This window comes from Mustelus asterias, chromosome 23, assembly GCF_964213995.1.
Source record: "Mustelus asterias chromosome 23, sMusAst1.hap1.1, whole genome shotgun sequence".
In the NCBI taxonomy this organism is placed as follows: Eukaryota; Metazoa; Chordata; class Chondrichthyes; order Carcharhiniformes; family Triakidae; genus Mustelus; species Mustelus asterias.
In genome coordinates this window covers 1,981,105-2,003,694 of record NC_135823.1, presented here as the reverse complement: position 1 = coordinate 2,003,694, position 22,590 = coordinate 1,981,105, and the positions used below count along the sequence as shown (strand labels likewise).

The 22,590-nt window shown below is 52.2% G+C and overlaps 1 protein-coding gene and 1 long non-coding RNA gene across 2 annotated transcripts in view; one reads left to right on the top strand and one right to left on the bottom strand.

Annotated features, from left to right (window-relative positions):
• Positions 1-1,633: 1,633 nt before the first annotated feature.
• LOC144510462 (uncharacterized) overlaps positions 1,634-22,590 on the top strand; it is an 84,178-nt gene continuing 63,221 nt past the window's right edge. The window contains exons 1-2 of the long non-coding RNA XR_013500634.1: positions 1,634-1,994; positions 2,130-2,230. This is a non-coding gene — a long non-coding RNA (uncharacterized LOC144510462). The remainder of the gene's footprint in view (positions 1,995-2,129; positions 2,231-22,590) is intronic.
• Positions 4,042-22,590, bottom strand: part of aldh3b1 (aldehyde dehydrogenase 3 family, member B1) — an 87,577-nt gene continuing 69,028 nt past the window's right edge. Inside the window, exon 10 of the mRNA XM_078239900.1 lies at positions 4,042-4,689. Coding sequence (XP_078096026.1) covers positions 4,493-4,689 — 197 coding nt within the window. The 3' untranslated portion in view covers positions 4,042-4,492. The remainder of the gene's footprint in view (positions 4,690-22,590) is intronic.

Genomic DNA, 22,590 nt, shown 5'->3' with positions numbered 1-22,590 from the left:
TCCCACCCAGGCCCTATTCCCATATCTCCACATATTTACCCTGCCAATCCCCTGACACTCGGGTCAATTTTGCATGGCCAATGAACCTAACCCGCACATCTTTGGAGTGTGGGAGGAAACCGGAGGACCCGGAGGAAACCCACACAGACATGAGGAGAATGTGCAAACTCCACACAGATAGTGACCCAAGCCAGGAATCAAACCTGGATCCCCAGAGCTGTGAGGCAGCAGTGCTAATCACTGTGCCACCGTGCTGCCCCCTTTGGTTTGAGTCTCCCATCTTCAAAGGCTCCCCTCCAACATCTTGTGAAAGGAAATGAAAACAGGATGTGGGTGTGCAATGCGGATCGACAGAAAGCGCCAAGGTTCCTTTGTCTTTAGAATAGGGAGAAGCAATCTACAATTCAAGGGTACGCAATGTCAGAGGGACCTGAGGCTACATTTGCAGAGGTCGTCCCAACTCAGAATTCCCACAAGTCGACACATTGTTGAGTTAATTTGGGCAACAGAGGGTGGGCTTCTGGGTCCAGTGACCAGGAGAGAAAATGATTGACTCATTTGAGTTTATTCTCAGTCTGTGCACATGGGCTGGGGAACTGGGCCCAACCAGAGCAGAGGGAGGGTGAACACTCGGAGAGGAGATGGTGCGATGGAGTTTGGATTTCACCCCGGCGAGGAGGGAAGGGGTGAGAGACCCGGATTTGATGGAACGAGAGGGGAAAAGCGGTTGGGTGGAAAGCAGAATTTCCTGTTCTGAATTCATACCCATACCTAACAGCGATGACTTTGTGAACTCCTTTGTACAGGATAGTGAATGGAGAGGATTCACAGATGGAAAGTTCAAACCAAAGGCATGATCAAGAATTGACACTCGCCCGATTCATCAGCACCTCAATATCATCAGCCTTTTGAAGATGGAAGGTGAAATGTTTGTCTGTTCCGTCCTTGGCGGAAGATTTCAAAGGTCAGAGGGAGAGGAGAAGGATTGCGCACTGTGTACCAATGAACTGATGGGAAAGAGTTTTAATCAGTTCCGCAGCCTGAATAAAGCTCAGACCATTTGCAGCGGGGAGTAGCTGGACACGGGTCCCGTGCGTGGACAAGGCTTCAACTGATTGCCCAACCTGGAGAGGTGCGAGGGCAGCCGATTCATGGAGAAACCGTGGAAATGCGGGGACTGTGGGAAGGGGTACAATTTCCCCCTACGAGCTGGAGAGCCATTGGCGCAGCCACACCGGGGGAGAAGGCATTCCCCTGATGGGTGTGCAGGAAGGGATTGGCGCCGTCGTGCACTCTCCTGACCCACCGGCGGTGGATCCATGCGGGCGAGAGGCCGTTTGCCTGTTCTGACTGTGGGAAGCGCTTCAGCACCACATCCCAAGTTGTGAACCACCGGTGGGTTCATTCGGACGACAGGCTGTTTCCATGCCCGGACTGTGACAAACGCTTCAAGCAAGGAGCTGCTGAGGTGCCGGCGCACGCACTCCAGTGAGAGGCCCTTCGTTGCTTGGAGTGTGGCAAGGCCTTTGTTCAGCCGTCCCAGCTGCTGAGGCACCAGAGGTTTCACACTGGGGGAGCGGCCATTCCCCTGCCCCGACTGCGGACAGCGATTCGCTGCCTCATTTGACCTGCTGAGCCACCGGCGCACGCACTCCGGTGAAAGGCCCTTCGCCTGCTCGGAGTGCGGGCAGGCCTTCGTTCAATTATCTAGCCTCGCTGCTCACCACCTGGTCCACAGCAATCAGAGACTCTCCCAATGCGGGGACTGCAGGAAGAGCTTGAAGAGCAAGTGGAAGCTGCTGGTTCACCGGCGCTGTCACAGTGGGGAACGACCGTTCATCTGCTTGGTCCGCAGCAAGGAATTCGGCCAGTCCAACAAGCTGCTGAAACACCAGCACATCCACACGCAGCAACCGGGTCCGGATCCTGCCCTCCTCATCCAAGACTAAAGCAGCTTCCTTCAGATCACCGGTGACTCGTCTCTGCTGGTTTAAGTAACGGGGCTTTTTTTTTTATTTTCTTTGTTCTTTTCGGGGGTTTTAGTTAAGTCGGGCAGCCTGGTCGGTGCAGGCTTGGAGGGCCGAAGGGTCTATTCCTGTGCTGTAATTTTCTTTGTTCTTTGTCTGCAGCTTCATGGTCAGCGATCGGTGTCAAATAAATCAGCTTGGTTTAAAACGCATTGTCCTCCCCACCAGAGTTGCTTAATGTCGCCAGTCTGGAGCTCAGCAAGGTCAGTCTGGGGCGGCGATCGCGTGGGAGAGAGTAGAGATAGAAACAGTCTGCCCACAACAATATGTTCTCCCTCGATGGCGTCTCACTCTCCACCCCCTCTCCCATGGGGAGAGAGGGAAATCCTGGGCTTTTTGCTGGGTAAAAGGGCTTTAAAATGTCAGAGGCAACGCTGCAGATATATTTAATCAGAAATGCGATGATCAGACAAGGGAGAGTGGGATAGAGGCTTAAATTGGTGGAGGAAAGTTGGGAGGAAAGCCTGGATGGAACAGAAACACTGTGCAGACTTGGGCTGAATGGTCTGATTCTGAGCCGTATCTCCCACATAATCGTCTGCCTCACTGAAAAAGAGACACCTGGTCAAACATTTCATTTGGATCAATCATTGGGACAAATGCAGGAATGCCAAATTTCAAAGGGAGCAAAGATTGAGACTTCAGCTGGGGACAGAGCGGACTGGACGGGAGGTTGATTGATTGGTGGAATTGTTGCCATGGAGGATGTACCAGTGAGTTAGTAACAACCACCGCCCCCCCCCCTCCCCCCAAATACCCCGCCCATACTCTAGGATGCAAGCCTGGGACAAAGTTTCTCTTTCTTGCAGATGACAAGTTCCTGTGAATGATCAGATGTCAATGGCAGCAACTGGGCAGACTCTGCGCCTTGTTGCTGTTTCCCCTCTGGGCCTTGAGGCTCAGAGCATGAGCGTGCAGGCACATTGAGGTCACCCCCCCCGCCCACCCCCTACCCTCGTGCAGCTCATTGCCCAGATTGCCCCCTGTGGGCGTGGGTGGGATGGTGCGGCAGATGGAGCAACAATCCAAGTTTGAATGGGGGAGAAGCTGCAATGCTGCTCCCTGCTCTTCACTCCTCTCCCTGTCTCAGCATCGCTCAACTTCATCTCAATGTTTGCCCCCTTCCTCCTTGTTTCTGATGAGAAACCAGCTCCTTCCCCCATCCCGCCCAGCGATAGGGCCCTCAGGAAGCAGAGAGAAAAAGGCCAGGCCCAGAAAGGCCGTTTAGCCCATCAACATCGATAGTAAAGAGTTAATGTATTGGCCAGGCAGCGGAGCGACAGCCAGGCTGTGGGAATTTCAGGAAGGGATGGGGCTGTGTTTTGCACCATGTGATAGTATCACTGTAATCACCGGTCAAATTGATTTGCTTCTGTTCCAAGCCTGTATGTTTATCCCAAGTCTCACACACAAGTTGTCTGTGCCATGCTGTAAAAGGGGGGCTTCGATCTGAGTACGTTGGACTTCAGCTCGGACCGGGATCGTGAACGGTGCTGGGACCACTTGAGCTCCAGACCAGACGGGCAAAAGGGCGCGAGACTCGCTGCTTGTGTTTGTTTCATATTATTTACTATCTTTCAATGAACCATTATCAGAGTTCAGAGATTATAATTCCAGCCTGTCTCTTAGCTAACATTCTCTCAGATCATCGAAAGAACAAAACAGAACAGAGTGTGAGTCTGAGTGTCGGTGGGAGTAGTGCAGGTGTCGGGCTTGGAGGGCCGAAGGGCCTGTTCCTGTGCTATACGGTTCCTTGGTGTTCTTTGTTCAGTGTGTGTATGAGAGTGTGTGTGCTGATGGGAATCACTCCTGCTCTTCCCTGTTGAAGGGTTTATTTGTCGACATTGGCGCTGTTCAGTCGGGTTCTGAACAGAATTCCATTGACCATCAAATCCAGGAGTGGCATTTGAATCCGGTGTTTCCGGCTCAGAGACTGGGATGCCCTCCATCCCATCACGGACCCCCTAAACTCCCAGTCAGCTTCGAGAAGAAACATTGACAAGCACTCGCCAGTCTCAGAGTTTAACAACTTTAATGGGTGGGGGGGGGAGGCAGTTGAATCTAACAGGAACTGCGTTGCCCTGCGTCTGAAACTGCTCAGAGACAGGAAGAAAGAAAATAACATTATTACGGCTCAGTCAACTCAACGAGAACTTCCAAACTGGCAAAGCAACGTATTTCCCGAGTGGTTTCACAGCGTGGAGTCGTGCTGTGCGATTGCTCTGAAGAGTGAACTGGGGGGAGAAAGAGAAGCAAAGGATACAGTTCCACTGTGAGATGAAGAGGGGGCGACGGGGGAGAATGTAGACCACAAGATATAGAAGCAGAATCAGGCCATTGAATCATGGTTGATTGTAACTGGTATTAAACTAATATCGAGGGCGATGGATGCGGGAAGAGGTTTGGATGTGTGGGGAGACGGTTGAAGCCAACACGTGAACTGTCTCTGGGTCAGGCTCCAGCACCTACAGGAGGCGACAGTTGCAATCTCGCTTCTTGACGTCAGTGGCCCACAGCAGCCAGCTGAGTTTGTGGTCGTTGTAGGGGGGGTACCGAGTGGAGTTGATCTTCTCCATTCCCGAACTCTTCAGAACGCAGGCACGCCGGTGGGAGAAGGTGTCGAAACTGAACTTGCCGTGGTACATCCCCAGGCCACTGAACCCTGGAGACATTCAAAAAAGAGGCACCGTCAACTCTCGCAATCACCACCACACTATCAAAGTTTCTGCTTTTGAAACACACAAAAGGTAGTGGGCCATTCGGCCTTCCTGCCTGCTCCGCCATTCATTCTAATCATGGCTGATCATCAAATTCAATATCCTGATCCCCCCTTCCTTCCATATCCCTTGATCACTTTAGCCCCAAGAGCTTTTTCTAATTTCTTTTCAATCACATAATGTTTTGGCCTCAGCTACTTTCGTTGGGAGTGAATTCCACACATTCATCACTCTCTGGGTGTAGAAATTTCTCCTCACCTCAGTTCTAAAATGTTTACCCCTTATCCTCAAATTGTGACCCCTAGTGCTGGACTTCCCTACCATCGGGAACATTCTTTCTAAATCTACCCTGTCTAACCCTGTTAGAATTTTATATGTTTCTATGAGATCCCCTCTCACTCTTCTAAATTCCAATGAATACAATTGTAACCGACTTAGTCTCCCCTCATATGACAGACCTGCCATACCAGGAATCAAACTATGACTCCTACTTCTGGACTTCCCCACCATCAGAAACATTCTTTCTGAATCTATCATGTCGAATCCTGTTAGAATTTAATAAGTTTCTGCAAATGATTGCCCTGAGGGAGTGCCGTACTGTCAGAGGGTCAGTACTGTGGGAGTGCCGCACTGTCAGTGTCAGAACTGAGGGAGTGCTGCACTGTCAGAGCATCAGTACTGAGGGAGTGGTGCATTGTCGGCTGGTCACTACTGAGGGAGCACCGCACTGCCAGAGGGTCAGTGCTGAGGGAGTGCCGCACTGTCAGAGGGTCAATGCTGAGGGAGTGCCGCACTGTCAGAGGGTCAGTACTGAGGGAGTGCCGCACTGTCAGAGCATCAGTACTGAGGGAGTGCCGCACTGTCGGCTGGTCACTACTAAGGGAGCACCGCACTGTCAGAGGGTCAGTACTGAGGGAGTGCTGCACTGTCAGAGGATGAGTACTGAGAGAGTGCCGCAATGTCAGAGGGTCAGTGCTGAGGGAGTGCTGCACTGTCAGAGGGTCAGTGCTGAGGGAGTGCCGCATTGTCGACGGGACAGTACTGAGGGAGTGCCACACTGTCGGTGAGTCAGTATTGAGGGAGTGCCGCACTGTCTGAGGGTCAATGCTGAGGGAGTGCTGCACTGTCAGCAGATCGGTATTGAGTTCTGAAATGTGTTGCCCAGATGGTTAGAGTCATAGAGTTTACAGCAAGTAAACAGGCCCTTCGGCCCAACCTCTCCATGCTGCCCTTTTTTAAAAAAAAATCCTAAACTAACCCCAATTGCCTGCATTTGGCCCATATCCCTCGATACCCATCCTACCCATGTAACTATCTAAATGCTTTTTAAAAGACAAAATTGTACCCGCCTCTACTACTACCTCTGGCAGCTTGTTCCAGACACTCACCACCCTCTGTGAAAAAATTGCCCCTCTGGACACTTTTGTATCTCTCCCCTCTCACCTTAAACCTATGCCCTCTAGTTTTAGACTCCCCTACCTTTGGGAAAAGATATTGACTATCTAGCTGATCTGTGCCCCTCATTATTTGATAGACCCCGATAAGATCACCCCTCAGCCTCCTATGCTCCAGAGAAAAAAAAAGTCCCAGTCTATCCAGCCTCTTCTTATAACTCAATCCATCAAGTCCTGGTAGCATCCTAGTAAATCATTTCTGCACTCTTTCCAGTTTAATAATATCCTTTCTATAATAGGGTGACCAGAATTGCACACAGTATTCCAAGTGTGGCCTTACCAATGTCTTGTACAACTTCAACAAGACATTCCAACTCCTGCATTCAATGTTCTGACTGATGAAACCAAGCATGCCGACTGCCTTCGTCACCACTCTGTCCACCTGTGACTCCACTTTCAAGGAGCTATGAACATGTACCCCTCGATCCCTTTGTTCTGTAACTCTCCCCAACGCCCTACCACTAACTGAGTAAGTCCTGCCCTGGTTCAATCTACCAAAATGCATCACCTCGCATTTGTCTAAATTGAACTCCATCTGCCATTCGTCAGCCCAGTGGCCCAATTGATCAAGATCCCGTTGCAATTGGGGATAGCTTTCTTCACTGTCCACTATGCCATCAATCTTAGTGTCATCTGCAAACTTACTAACCATGCCTTCTATATTCGCATCCAAATCATTAATATAAATGACAAATAACAGTGGACCCAGCACTGATCCCTGAGGCACACCGCTGGTCACAGGCCTCCAGTTTGAAAAACAACTCTTGTATCATTTAGATACCTCACCCTGGATCCCGTGAGATTTAACATTGTGCAACAACCTACCATGCGGTACCTTGTCAAAGGCCTTGCTAAAGTCCATGTAGACAACATCAACTGCACTGCCCTCATCTACCTTCTTGGTTACCCCTTCAAAAAACACAATCAAATTTGAGAGACATGATTTTCCACTCACAAAGCCATGCTGACTGTCCCTAATCAATCCTTGTGTCTCTAAATGCCTGTAGATCCTGTCTCTCAAAATACCTTCCAACAACTTACCCACCACAGATGTGAGGCTTGCTGGCCTGTAGTTCCCAGGCTTTTCCCTGCAGCCCTTTTTAAACAAAGGCACAACATTTGCCGCTCTCCAATCTTCAGGCACCTCACCCGTGAAAATCGATGATTCAAGTATCTCGGCTAGGGGACCCGCAATTTCCTTCCTAGCCTCCCACAATGTCCTGGGATACATTTCATCAGGTCCCGGGGATTTATCTATCTTGATGCGCTTTAATACTTCCAGCACCTCATTCTCTGTAATATGTACACTCCTCAAGACATCACTATTTATTTCCCCAAGTTCCCTAACATCCATGCTTTTCTCAACAGTAAATAGTGATGAGAAATATTCATTTAGGATCTCACCCATCTCTTGTGGATCCGCACATAGATGACCTTGTTAATCCTTAAGAGGCCCTACTCTTTCCCTTGTTACTCTTTTGCCCTTTATGTATTTGTAGCTCTTTGGATTCTCCTTTGCCTTAGCTGCCAAAACAACTTCGTGTCCCCTTTTTGCCCTCCTGATTTCTCTCTTAACTCTACTCCTACACTCCCTATACTCTTCAAGGGATTAACTTGATCCCAGCTGCCAATGCATGTCATCTGCCTCTTTCTTCTTCTTGACCAGGGCCTCAATATCCCGAGTCATCCAGGGTTCCCTACTTCTGCCAGCCTTGCCCTTTACTCTAAGAGGAATGTGTTTACCCTGAACCCTGGTTAACACACTTTTGAAAGCGTGCCACGAACCAGATGTCCCTTTGCCTTCCCACAGACTCCCCCAATTAACTTTTGAAAGTTCCTGCCCGATACCATCAAAATTGGCCTTGCCCCAATTTAGAATTTTCACTTTTGGGCCAGACCTATCATTTTCTACAGCTATCTTAAAACCAACAGAATTATGGTCACAAGTCCCAAAGTGATCCCTCACTAACACTTCTGTCACCTGCTCTTCCTTATTTCCCAAGAGGAAGTCAAGTTTTGCCCCCTCTCTAGTCGGGCCATCCACATACTGAATGAGAAATTCCTCCTGAATACACTCAACAAATTTCTCGCCATCCAACCGTCTAATACTATGGCTGTCCCAGTCAATGTTGGGAAAATTAAAATCTCCAACTATTACCACCCTATTTTTCTTGGAGCTATCTGTAATCTCCTTACATATTTGCTCCTCAATTTCCCGCCGACTATTTGGGGGCCTATAGTACAACCCAATGGCAGAGGTACTCAATAAATACTTTGCTTCAGTATTCAGAGTGGGAAAGGATCTTGGTAGTTGCAGTGCAGACTTGCATTGGACTGAGAGGATTGAGCATGTGGACATTATGAAAGAAGATGTGTTGGAGCTTTTGAAAAGCATCAAGTTAGATAAATCGCCGGGACCGGAGGGGATGTACCCCAGGTTACTGTGGGAGGCGAGGGAAGAGATTGCTGAGCCTCTGGTGATGATCTTTGCGTCATCAATGGAGACGGGAGAGGTTCCGGAGGATTGGAGGATTGCAGATGTGGTTCCGTTATTCAAGAAAGGGAGAAGAGATAGCCCGGGAAATTATAGACCAGTGAGTCTAACCTCAGTGGTTGGTAAGTTGATGGAGAAGATCCTGAGAGGCAGGATTTATGAACATCTGGAGAGGAATAGTATGATCAGAAATAGCCAGCACGGCTTTGTCCAAGGCAGATCATGCCTTACGAGCCTAACTGAATTTTTTGAAGATGTAACTAGACACATAGACGAGGGAAGAGCGGTAGATGTAGTTTATATGGATTTCAGCAAGGCGTTTGATCAGGTGCCCCATGCAAGGCTTGTTGAGAAAGTGAAGGGGCATGGGATACAAGGGGACATTGCCTTGTGGATTCAGAACTGGCTTGTCCACAGAAGCAAAGAGTGGTTGCAGGTGGGCCTTTTTCAGCATGGAGGTCGGTCACCAGTGGAATGCCCCAGGGATCTATTCTGGGACCCTTGCTCTTTGTGATTTTTATAAATGACCTGGATGAGGAAGTGGAAGGATGGCTTGGCAAGTTTGCTGATGACACAAAGGTTGGTGGTGTTGTGGATAGCGTAGAGGGATGTCAGCAGTTGCAACGAGACAGAGATAAGATGCAAGACTGGGCGGAGAAGTGGCAGATGGACTTCAACCCAGATAAGTGTGAGGTGGTTCATTTTGGCAGGTCGAATAGGATGAAAAAAATAATATTAAGGGTAAGACGCTTGGCAGTGTGGAAGATCAGAAGGATCTTGGGGTCCGGGTTCATAGGACGCTCAAATCAGCGTCGCAGGTGGAGGCTGTGGTTAAGAAGGCGTATGGAATACTGGCCTTCATCAATAGAGGAATTGAGTTTAGAAATCGGGAGATAATGCTGCAGCTGTATAGGACCCTGGTCAGACCCCACCTGGAGTACTGTGCCCAGTTCTGGTTGCCTCATTACAGAAAGGATGTGGAAGCCATAGAAAGGGTGCGGAGGAGATTTACAAGGATGTTGCCTGGATTAGGTGGCATGCCTTATAAGGATAGGTTGAGAGAGCTAGGTCTTTTCTCCTTGGAGAAGCGAAGGATGAGAGGTGACCTGATAGAGGTGTATAAGATGTTGAGGGGTATTGATAGAGTGGATTCTCAGAGGCTTTTACACAGGGCTGAAACGGTTGCCACAAGAGGTCACAGGTTTAGGGTGCTGGGAAGTAGGTACAGAGGAGATGTTAGGGGTAAGTTTTTCACTCAGAGGGTGGTGGGTGAGTGGAATCGGCTGCTGGTAGTGATGGTGGAGGCGGATTCGATAGGGTCTTTTAAGAGACGTTTGGATAAGTTCATGGAAGTTAGTAAGATAGAGGGTTATAGGTAAGCCTAGTAGGTAGGGACATGTTTGGCGCAACTTGTGGGCCGAAGGGCCTGTTTGTGCTGTAGCTTTTCTATGTTCTATGTTCTAACCCTATCAAAGTGATTTCCCCCTTCTTACTTCTCAGTTCTACCCGTATAGACTCAGTGGCCGGACCCTCGGATATATCCCCTCTCAGTACGGCTGTGATGTTTTCCCTAATCAAAGGTGCAACTCCCCCTCCTCTCTTACCTCCTGTTCTATCATTCCTATAGCATCTGTACCCTGGAACATTAAGCTGCCAGTCCTGTCCCTCCCTTAGCCATGTTTCAGTAATTGCTATAATATCCCAGTCCCACGTACCCATCCATGCCTTGAGTTCATCTGCCTTGCCCGTCTGGCCTCTTGCATTGAAATAAATGCAGTTTAATCTGGACTTCCCTTGCTCTCTGTCTTGCTTTTGCCTGATCTGTCTGGCACTAGGATTACTGACACTGCCTTTACTACTTAATGTGCTCTCTTTAACTTCTGTGCTGTTCTCAAAGTTCTCTTCTGTCTCCCTACTGCTTTGGATCCCACCCCCCTGCCAAACTAGTTTAAACACTCCTGAGTGGCTCTAGCAAATCTCCCTGCCAGGATGTTAGTCCCCCTCCAGTTAAGGTGTAACCCGTCCCTCTTGAACAGATCAGCCCTTCCCCAGAAAAGATCCCAATGATCCAAAAATCTAAATCCTTGCTCCATGCACCAGCTCTCAAGCCACACATTCATCTGCCGAATCCTCCTATTCATACTCTCACTCACACGTGGCAGTGGTAGTAGTCCTGAAATTACTACCTTCGAGGTCCTGCACTTTAGCCTTCTGTCTAACTCTCTTTATTACACTTCAGGACCTCATCGCTTTTTCTACCTATGTCGTTGACACCAATATGTACAACGACCCCTGCCCTTCAGAATGTCCTGCAATCGCTCAGAGACGTCCTTGACCCTGGCACCAGGGAGGCATCACACCATCCTGGAGTCTCAATTGCGGCCACAGAAACGCCTGTCTAGTCCCGTATGAGTCCCCTATTACTACCGCTCGCTTGCTCTTTGTCCGACCCTCCCCCACAGCAGAACCAGCTGTGGTGTCACAGGCCTGGCTGCTGCAGGTATCTCCCCCTGACAGGCTACCCCCCTCAACATCCAGAACGATATACCTGTTTGAAAGGGGAATAGGCACAGGAGACTCCTGCACTACCTGCCTGCCTCTCCTGGCAGTCACCTGTCTACCTGTCTGAACCTGTGGTGTGACAACCTCCCTGTAACTAGTGTCTATCACACTCTCTGCCTCCTGTACGCTCCGCAGTGCATCCACCTGCCGCTCCAACCGAACAATGCGGTCAGTGAGGAGCTGCAACTGGACACACTTCTTGCAGCCAAAGTTGTCAGGGAGACTAGATTGCTCCCTAATTGCCCACATCTGACAGGAGGTGGGACCCGGTACAATAACTGCATTTAAGGAGCAACTGAACTAATACATGAATAGCGTGGGAATGCAAGACACGGACTCTGTAAGTGCAAACGGTTTTAGATTAGGCAGGCATCTTGGTTGGTGCAGGCTTGGAGGGCTGAAGGGCCTGTTATCATACTGTATTGTTCTTGTTCTTTGTTCCTCGAGGGAGTGCCGCACTGTCAGAGGGTCAGGACTGAGGGAGTGCCGCACTGTCAGAGGGGCAATACTGAAGGAGTACTACACTGTCAGAGGGCCAGTGCTGAGCGAGTGCTGCACTGTCAGAGGGTCAGTGCTGAGCGAGTGCTGCACTGTCATGGGGTCACTACTGAGGGGGTGCTGCAATGTTGTAAGGTCAGTGCTGAGGGAGTGCCGCACTGTCAAAGGGTCAGTGCTGAGGGAGTGTTACACTGTCAGAGGGGCAGTACTGAGGGAGTGCTGCACTGTCAGAGGGTCAGTGCTGAGGGAGTGCTGCACTGTCAGAGGGTCAGTGCTGAGCGAGTTCTGCACTGTCAAAGGGTCAGTGCTGAGGGAGTGTTACACTGTTGGAGGGTCAGTACTGAGGGAGTGCTGCACTGTTAGAGGGTCAGTGCTGAGCGAGTGCTGCACTGTCAAAGGGTCAGTGCTGAGGGAGTGTTACACTGTTGGAGGGTCAGTACTGAGGGAGTGCTGCACTGTCGGAGGGTCAGTGCTGAGCGAATGCTGCATTGTCGGAGGGTTAGCACTGAAGTAGTGGTGCACTGTCAGAGGTTCAGTACTGAGGAAGTGCTGCACTGTTGGAGGGTCAGTACAGAGTGAGTTCTGCATTGTTGGAGGGTTAGTGCGGAAGGAGTGTTGCACTGTCAGAGGGTCAGTATTGTGGGGGTGCTGCACTGTCGCAGGTTCAGTGCTGAGGGGGTGCTGCACAGTTGGATGGTGAGTCGTGAGCGAGTGCCGCACTGTCAGAGGGTCAGTACTGAGAGAGTGCTGCACCGTCGGTGGGTCAGTACTGAGGGAGTGATGCTCAGTCAGAGGTTCAATGCTGAGGGAGTGCCGCACTGTCACAGGGTCGGTGCTGAGGGAGCGTTGCACCGTCAAAGGATCAGGAATGAGAGGGTTGGTACTGAGTACTGGAACACGCTGCCCGGGGAGTTGGTGGGACCCATTATGATAGCGGCATTTAAGGAGCAACTATACAAATACGTGAATAGGGTGGGAATGGAAGAACACGGACTCTAAGTGCATACGGTTGTATTTTGGCAGGCATCATTGTCAGCACAGGCTTGGAGGGCTGAAGGGCCTGTTACAGTGCTGTACTTTTCTTGTTCATTGTTCTTTAAGGGAATGCTGCACTGTCAGAGAGGCAGTGCTGAGGGAGTGCTGCACTGTCAGAGAGGCAGTGCTGAGGGAGTGCTGTATTGTCAGTGGGTCAGTATTGAGGGAGTGCCGCACTGTCAGAGGGTCAGTGCTGAGGGAGCGTTGCACCGTCAAAGGATCAGGAATGAGAGGGTTGGTACTGAGTACCGGTACAAGCGGCCCGGGGAGATGGTGGAAGCCGGTACGATAGCGGCATTTAAGGAGCAACTGAACAAATACGTGAATAGGGTGGGAATGGAAGGACACGGACTCTGTAAGTGCGTACGGTTCGATTTTGGCAGGCATCATTGTCAGCACAGGCTTGGAGGACTGAAGGGCCTGTTACTGTGCTGGACTTTTCTTGTTCTTTACTCTTCGAGCGAGAGCCGCACAGTCAGAGGGTCAGGACTGAGGGAGTGCTGCACTGTCAGAGAGTCTGTACTGAGGGGGTGCTGCACTATCAGAGGATCAGCATTGAGCGAGTGCAACACTGTCAAAGGGTCAGTGCTGAGGGGGTGCTGCACTGTCTGAGGGTCAGTGCTGAGGGGGTGCTGCACTGTCAGGGGGTCAGCGCTGAGGGAGTGCTGCACTGTCAGAGGTTCAGGATGGAGGGAGTGCCACACAGTCAGAGGGTCAGTACTGAGGGAGTGCTGCACTGTCAGAGGGTCAGTACGGGGGGAGTGCCACACCGTCAGAGGGTCAATGCTGAGGGAGTGCCGCATGGTCAGAGGGTCAGTGCTCTGGGAGTTCCGCAGTGTCAGAGGGTCAGCGCTGAGGGAGTGCTGCACTTTCAGAGGGGCAGTGCTGCACTGTCAGATGGGCAGTGCTGAGGGAGTGCCGCACAGTCAGAGGGTCAGTACTGTTGGGGTGCTGCACTGTCAGAGGATCAGTATTGAGTGAGTGCAGCACCATCAGAGGGTCAGTGCTGAGGGAGTGGTGCACTTTCAGAGAGTCAGTGCTGAGGGAGTGCTGTACTGTCAGAGGCTAAGTCCTGAGGGAGTGCTGCACTGTCAGATGGTCAGGATTGAGAGAATGCTGCACTGTCAGAGGGTCAGGACTGAGAGTGCGCCGTACTGTCAGTGGGTCAGTGCTGAGGGAGTGCCGCACTGTCAGAGGGTCAGAACTGAGTGACTGCTGCACTGTCAGTGGGTCAGTGCTGAGGGAGCGCCGCACTGTCAGAGGGTCATTACGTGGCGAGCGCTGCACTGTCAGATGGTTAGTACTGAGGGGAGTGCTGCAGTGTCAGAGGGTCAGCCCTGAGAGAGTGCTGCACTGTCAGAGGGTCAGTGCTGAGGGAGTGCTGCACTGTCAGAAGGTCAGTACTGAGCGTGTGCTGCATTGTCGGAGGGTCAGTGCTGAGGGAGTGCTGCACTGTCAGAGGCTCAGTACTGAGGGAGTGCCGCACTGTCAGAGGGTCAGTGCTGAGGGAGTGCCGCAGTGTCAGAGGGTCAGTGCTGAGGGAGTGCCGCAGTGTCAGAGGGTCAGCGCTGAGGGAGTGCTGCACTATCAGAGGGGCAGGGCTGAGGGAGCGCCGCACTGTCAGCGGGTTCGCACGGGGGGAGTGCTGCACTGTCAGAGGGTCAGTGCTGAAGGTGTGCTGCACTGTCAGAGGGTCAAGACTGAGGAGGTGTCGCACTGTCAGAGGGTCAGTACTGAGGGAGTGCCGCACTGTCAGAGGGTCAGAACGGTGGGTGTGCCGAACTGTCCAAGGGTCAGCACTGAGGGAGTGCCGCACTTTCAGCGGGTCAGTACTGAGGGAGTGCTGCACTGTCAGACGACCAGCACTGAGCGAGTGCCGTACTGTCAGAGGGTGAGTACTGAGGGAGTGCTGCACTGTCAGAGGGTTCAGTACTGAGGGAGTGCTGCACTGTCAGTGGGTCAGTGTTCTTGGAGCCTCATTGTCAGAGGGTCACTGCTCAGGGAGCGCCGCTCTGTCAGAGGGTCAGTACGGGGGGAGTGCTGCATTGTCAGAGGGGCAGTGCTCAGGGAGTGCCTCACTGTCAGAGGGTCACTGCTGAGGGAGCGCCGCACTGTCAGAGGGTCAGTACGGGGGGAGTGCTGCACTGTCAGAGGGTCAGTACTGAGGGCGTGCTGCACCGTCGGAAGGTCAGTGCTGATGGAGTGCCACACTGTCAGAGGGTCAGTGCTGAGGGGGTGCTGCACTGTCAAAGGGTCAGTGCTGAGGGGGTGCTGCATAGTGAGAGGGTCAGTACTGAGGGAATGCCGCACTGTCAGAGAGTCTGTACTGAGGGGATGGTGCACTGTCAGAGGGTCAGCACTGAGGGAGTGCGGAACTTTCAGCGGGTCGGTGCTGAGGGAGTCCTGCACTGTCACAGGGTCAGTGCTGAGGGAATGCCACGCTGTCAGAGGATTAGTACTGAGGGAGCGCCGCATTGTCAGACGATCAGTGCTGAGGGAGTGCCGCAGTGGGTCAGTGCTGAAGGTGTGCTGCACTGTCAGGGGGTCAGCGATGAGGGAATGCGGCACTGTTAGGGGGTCAGTGCTGAGGGAGTGCTGCACTGTCAGAGGAGCAGTGCTGAAGGTATGCTGCACTGTCAGGGGGTCAGCGCTGAGGGAATGCGGCACTGTTAGAGGGTCCGTGCTGAGGGAGTGCTGCACTGTCAGAGGGGCAGTGCTGAAGGTATGCTGCACTGTCAGGGGGTCAGTGCTGAGGGAGTGCGGCTCTGTCGGAGGGTCAGTGCTGAGGGAGTGGTGCGCAGTCAGAAGGTGAGGACTGAGGGTGTGCCACACTGTCCGAGGCTCAATACTGAGGGAGTGCTGCACTGTCAGGAGAGGGCTTGGGAGATGTTAGTAGCGCTTCAACAAACCGGGTCCAGATAAAGGCTGGCATAAAGACACTTTGCCTGAATGCACGAAGCATTCGAAACAAAGTAAATGAGTTGATGGCACAAATCCATACAAATGAATATGATCTAGTGTCCATCACAGAAACGTGGTTGCAGGGTGACCGGGACTGGGAACTGAATATACAGGGTTATCAGGCATTTAGGAAGGATAGACAGGTAGAAAAAGGAGGTGGGATAGCTTTGTTAATAAAGGATAATATCAGGACGGTAGTGAGAGACGACATAGGTTCTAAGGAGCAAAACGTGGAATCGTTGTGGGTGGAGATAAGGAAGAGTAGGGGGAGAAAGACACTGGTAGGCATGGTCTATAGGCCCCAAATAATAACTTAGAGGTGGGGAGGGCTATAAACAAGCAAATAATGGATGCGTGCAAAAGTGGAACGGCAATAATCATGGGGGATTTTAACCTACATATTGATTGGTCGACTCAAATTGGACGTGGAGGGCTTGAGGAAGAGTTCTTGGAATGCTGTCGGGATTGTTTCATTGAACAGTATGTTACAGAACCTACGAGAGAGCGAGCTATCTTGGATCTGGTTCTGTGCAATGAGACAGGTAGGATTAAGGATCTTCGTGTGAAGGATCCTCTTGGGATGAGTGATCATAATATGGTGGAATTTCTGATACAGATGGAGGGTGAGAAAGTAGGGTCCCAAACCAGTGTCCTCTGCTTGAACAGAGGGGAGTACGATAGGATGAGGGTGGAATTGGCTAATGTAGACTGGGCGAGCAGACTGGTAGGTAGGACAGCTGAGGAACAGTGGAGGATTTTTAAGGAGATTTTTTTAAGTACTCAGCAAAAATATATTCCGGTGATAAAGAAGGACTGTAAGAAAAAGGATAACCGGACGTGGATAACGAAGGAAATAAAGGAGAGTATTAAAATAAAATCAGATGCGTACAGAGTGGCCAAAAATAGTGGAGAATTAGTGGATTGGGAAAGCTTTAAAGAAAAACAAAGAACGACTAAGAAAGCGATTAAGAAAGGAAAGATAGATTATGAAACTAAACTAGCTCAAAATATAAAAAATGATAGTAAAAGTTTTTACAAGTATATAAAGAGGAATAGAGTGGCTAGAGTGAATATTGGACCCTTGGAAGATGAGAGGGGGGATTTAATAGTGGAAAACGAGGAAATGGCTGAGACTTTAAATAAGTTCTTTGTGTCGGTCTTCACGGTGGAAGACACAAATAGTTTGCCGAATATTAGAGATCGAGAGTTGGTGGGAGGGGAGGTCCTTAATACAATTACTGTTACTAAGGAGGTGGTGCTTGGTAGACTAATAGGACTGAAGGTAGACAAGTCCCCGGGCCCGGATGGAATGCATCCCAGGGTACTGAAAGAAATGGCTGAGGTAATAGCAGATGCGTTAGTAGTAATTTATCAAAATTCACTGGACTCTGGGGTAGTGCCGGCTGACTGGAAAACAGCTACTGTTACGCCGCTGTTTAAAAAAGGAAGTAGACAAAAGGCGGGTAACTACAGGCGGGTTAGCTTAACGTCCGTAGTTGGGAAGATGCTAGAGTCCATTATTAAAGAGGAAATAACAGGGCGCCTGAATAAGAATGGTTCGATCAAGCAGACGCAGCATGGATTCATGAAGGGAAAGTCGTGTTTGACGAATCTACTGGACTTTTATGAAGATGTCACTAGTGCGGTTGACAGAGGGGAACCGGTGGATGTGGTGTTTTTAGATTTCCAGAAGGCGTTCGATAAGGTGCCTTACAAAAGGTTGCTGCAGAAGATTGGGGTACACGGAGTTAGGGGTAAGGTGTTGGCGTGGATTGGGGATTGGCTATCTAAGAGGAAGCAGAGAGTTGGGATAAATGGGTGCTTTTCTGGTTGGCAGTTGGTGACCAGTGGCGTGCCGCAGGGATCGGTGCTGGGGCCTCATTTGTTTACCATTTACATAGATGATCTGGAGGAGGGGACTGAATGTTGGGTATTCAAGTTTGCTGATGACACGAAGGTGAGTGGGAAAACGAATTGCGTGGAGGACGCGGAAAGTCTGCAGAGAGATTTGGATAGGCTGAGCGAGTGGGCGAGGATCTGGCAGATGGAATATAACGTTAGCAAATGTGAGGTTATCCACTTTGGAAGAAATAATAGGAAATTGGAATATTATTTAAATGGAGAAAAATTACATCGTGCGACTGTGCAGAGGGACCTGGGGGTCCTTGTGCACGAATCGCAAAAACTCAGTCTGCAGGTGCAGCAGGTGATCAAGAAGGCGAATGGAATGTTGGCCTTTATCGCGAGGGGGATAGAATATAAAAGCAGGGAGGTCTTGCTGCAACCTGTACAAGGCACTGGTGAGGCTGCAACTGGAGTACTGTGTGCAGTTTTGGTCCCCTTATTTGCGAAAGGATATATTGGCCTTGGAGGGAGTGCAGAGAAGGTTCACCAGGTTGATACCGGAGATGAGGGGTGTGGCTTATGAGGAGAGATTAAACAGACTGGGTCTGTACTCGTTGGAGTTTAGAAGGATGAGGGGTGATCTTATAGGGACATATAAGATAATTAAGGGGCTGGATAGGGTAGAGGTGGAGAGATTCTTTCCACTTAGAAGGGAAACCAGAACTAGAGGGCACAGCCTCAAAATAAGGGAGGGCCGGTTCAGAACAGAGTTGAGGGGGAACTTCTTCTCTCAGAGGGTAGTGAATCTCTGGAATTCTCTGCCCATTGAAGTGGTGGAGGCTTCCTCGTTGAATATGTTTAAATGACGGGTAGATAGTTTTGTGATCGATAAGGGAATTAGGGGTTATGGGGAGCAGGCGGGTAAGTGGAACTGATTCGCTTCAGATCAGCCATGATCTTGTTGAATGGCGGGGCAGGCTCGAAGGGCCAGATGGCCTACTCCTGCTCCTATTTCTTATGTTCTTATGGCAGAGGGCCAGGACTGAGAGAGTGCCGCATTGTCAGAGGTGAGGACTGAGGGAGTGCTGTACTGGCAGAGGGTCAGTCCTGAGGCAGTGCTGCACTGTCAGAGGGTCAGGACTGAGAGAGTGCCGCACTGTTAGAGGGTGAGTACTGAGGGAGCGCTGCACTGTTAGAGGGTCAGTACTGAGGGAGTGCCGCACTGTCAGAGGGGCAGTGCTCAGGGAGTGCCTCACTCTCAGATGGTCACTGCTGAGAGAGCGCCGCACTGTTAGAGGGTCAGTACGTGGGAAGTGCTGCACCATCGGAGGGTCAATGTTGGGGGAGCGCCGCACTGTCAGCGGGTCAGCACGGGGGGGGGGCAGTGCTGCATTGTCAGAAGGTCAGTGCTGAAGGTGTGCTGCACTGTCAGGGGGTCAGCGCTGAGGGAGTGCTGCACTGTCAGAGGGTCAGTGCTAAGGGGGTGCTGCATTGTCAGACGGTCAGTGCAGAAGGTGTGCTGCACTGTCAGGGGGTCAGCGCTGAGGGAGTGCTGCACTGTCAGAGGTTCAGGACGGAGGGAGTGCCGCACTGTCAGAGGGTCAGTACTGAGGGGGTGCGCACTGTCAGAGGGTCAGGACGGAGGGAGTGCCGCACTGTCCGAGGGTCAGTACTGAGGCAGTGCCAGATTGTCAGAGGGTCAGTGCTGAGGAAGTGCCGCACTGTTGGAGGGTCAGTGCTGACGGAGTGCCGCAGTGTCAGAAGGTCAGCGCTTAGGGAGTGTTGCACCATCAGAGGGGCAGTGCTGAGGGAGTGCTGCACTGTCAGCCGGTTCGCACGGGGGGAGTGCTGCACTGTCAGAGAGTCAGTGCTGAAGGAGTGCTGCACTGTCAGAGGGTCAGTGCTGAGGCAGTGCGGCACTGTCAGAGGGTCAGTGCTGAGGGAGTGCTGCACTGTCAGAGGGTCAGTGCTGAGGGAGTGCTGCACTATTGGAGGGTCAGTACTGAGGGAGTGCCGCACTGTCAGAGGATCCGTACTGAGGGAGTGCTGCACTGTCAGAGGGTCAGTACTGAGGGAGTGCTGCACTGTCAGAGGGTCAGGACTGAGGAAGTGTCGCACTATCAGAGAGTCAGGATGGAGGGAGTGCCGCACTGTCAGAGGGTCAATACTGAGGGCGTGCTGCACCGTCGGACTCTCAGTGCTGAGGGAGTGTTGCACTGTCAAAGGCACAGTGCTGAGGGAGTGCCGCACTGTCAGAAGGTCAGTGCTGAGGGGGTGCCGCACTGTGAGAGGGTAAGTACGAGGGGAGTGCTGCACTGTCAGAGGGTCAATGTTGGGGAAGTGCCACACTGTCAGAGGGTCAGCGCTGAGGGAGCGCCGCACTGTAAGAGGGTCAGGACTGAGGGAGTGCTGCACTGTTAGGGGGTCAGTACTGAGGGAGTGCCGCACCGTCAGAGGGTCAGTATGTGGGGAGTGCTGCACTGTCAGAGGGTCAGTGCTGAGAAAGTGCTGCACTGTCAGAGGGTCAGTACTGAGGGAGTGCTGCACTGTCAGAGGGTCAATGTTGGGGAAGTGCCACACTGTCAGAGGGTCAGCGCTGAGGGAGCGCCGCACTGTAAGAGGGTCAGGACTGAGGGAGTGCTGCACTGTTAGGGGGTCAGTACTGAGGGAGTGCCGCACCGTCAGAGGGTCAGTATGTGGGGAGTGCTGCACTGTCAGAGGGTCAGTACTGAGGGAGTGCTGCACTGTCGGAGGGTCAGTACTGAGGGTGCCCTGCACTGTCAGAGGGTCAGTACTGAGGGAGTGCTGCACTGTCAGAGGGTCAGTGCTGAGAAAGTGCTGCACTGCCAGAGGGTCAGCACTGAGGGAGTGCTGCACTGTCAGAGGGTCAGGCCGGAGGGAGGGCCGCACTGTCAGAGGGTCAGTGCTGAGAAAGTGCTGCACTGTCAGAGGGTCAGTACTGAGGGAGTGCCGCACTGTCAGAAGGTCAGTACTGGGGGCGTGCTGCACCGTCGGAGGGTCAGTGCTGATGGAGTGCCACACTGTCAGAGAGTCAGTGCTGAGGGAGTGCTGCACTGTCAGGGGGTCAGTGCTGAGGGAGTGCTGCACTGTCAGGGGGTCAGTGCTGAGGGAGTGCTGCACTGTCAGAGGGTCAGTGCTGAGGGAGTGCTGCACTGTCAGAGGGTCAGTACAGAGGCAGTGCTGCACTGTCAGGGGGTCAGTGCTGAGGGAGTGCTGCACTGTCAGAGGGTCAGTACTGAGGGTGTCCTGCACTGTCAGAGGGTCAGTACTGAGGGAGTGCTGCACTGTCAGAGGATCAGGACTGAGGGAGTGCTGCACTGTCGGAGGGTCAGTACTGAGGGTGCCCTGCACTGTCAGAGGGTCAGTACTGAGGGAGTGCTGCACTGTCAGAGGGTCAGTGCTGAGAAAGTGCTGCACTGTCAGAGGGTCAGTACTGAGGGAGTGCTGCACTGTCGGAGGGTCAGTACTGAGGGTGCCCTGCACTGTCAGAGGGTCAGTACTGAGGGAGTGCTGCACTGTCAGAGGATCAGTACTGAGGGAGTGCTGCACTGTCGGAGGGTCAGTACTGAGGGTGCCCTGCACTGTCAGAGGGTCAGTACTGAGGGAGTGCTGCACTGTCAGAGGGTCAGTGCTGAGAAAGTGCTGCACTGTCGGAGGGTCAGTACTGAGGGTGCCCTGCACTGTCAGAGGGTCAGTACTGAGGGAGTGCTGCACTGTCAGAGGGTCAGTGCTGAGAAAGTGCTGCACTGTCAGAGGGTCAGTACTGAGGGAGTACTGCACTGTCAGAAGGTCAGTACTGAGGGAGTGCTACACTGTCAGAGGGTCAGGACTGAGGAAGTGTCGCACTGTCAGAGGGTCAGGACGGAGGGAGTGCCGCACTGTCAGAAGGTCAGCACTGAGGGAGTGCCACAGTGTCAGAGGGGCAGTGCTCAGGGAGTGCCTCACTGTCAGAGGGTCACTGCTGAAGGTGCGCCGCACTGTCAGCAGGTCAGCACGGGGGGAATGCTGCACTGTCAGAGGGTCACTGCTGAAGGTGCGCCGCACTGTCAGAGGGTCAGCACGGGGGGAGCGCTGCACTGTCAGAAGGTCAGACCTGAGATAGTGCTGCACGATTGAAGGGTCAGTGCTGAGTGAGTGCTGCACTGTCAGAGGGTCAGTACTGAGGGAGTGCTGCACTCTCAGAGGTTCAGGACTGAGGGAGTGTCGCACTTTCAGAGGGTGAGTACTGAGGGAGAGCTGCACTGTCAGAGGGTCAGTACTGAGGGAGAGTTGCACTGTCAGAGGGTCAGTGCTGAGGGAGTGCTGCACTGTCAGAGGGTCAGTACTGAGGAAGAGCTGCACTGTCAGAGGGTCAGGACTGAGGGAGTGTCGCACTGTCAGAGGGGCAGTACAGAGCAAGTGTCGCATTGTCAGAGGGTCAGGACTGAGGGAGCGCCGCACTGTCAGAGGGTCTGGACGGAGGGTGTGCCGCACTGTCCAAGGGTCAGTGCTGAGGGAGTGCTGCACTGTCAGAGGGTCAGTACAGAGGGAGTGCTGCACTATCAGCGGTTCAGGACTGGGAGTGTCGCACTGTCAGAGGGTCAGTACTGAGGGAGTGCCGCATTGTCAGGGGGTCTGGACGGAGGGAGTGCTGCACTGTCAGAGGGTCAGTACTGAGGGAGTACCGCACTGTCAGAGGGTCAGTACTGAGGGAGTGCTGTATTGTCAGAGGGTCAGTACTGAGGAAGGACTGCACTGTCAGAGGGACAATGCTGAGGGAGTGCTGCACTGTCGAACGGTCAGTACTGAGGCAGTGCTACACTGTCAGGGGCAGTGCTGAGAGGGTGCTGCACTGTCAGTGGGTCAGTCCTGAGGGAGTGCCGCACTGTCAGTGGGTCAGTACTGAGGGAGTGCCGCACTGTCGGGGCAGTGCTGAGGGAGTGCCGCACTGTCGGGGCAGTGCTGAGGGAGTGCCGCACTGTCAGAGGGACAGTGCT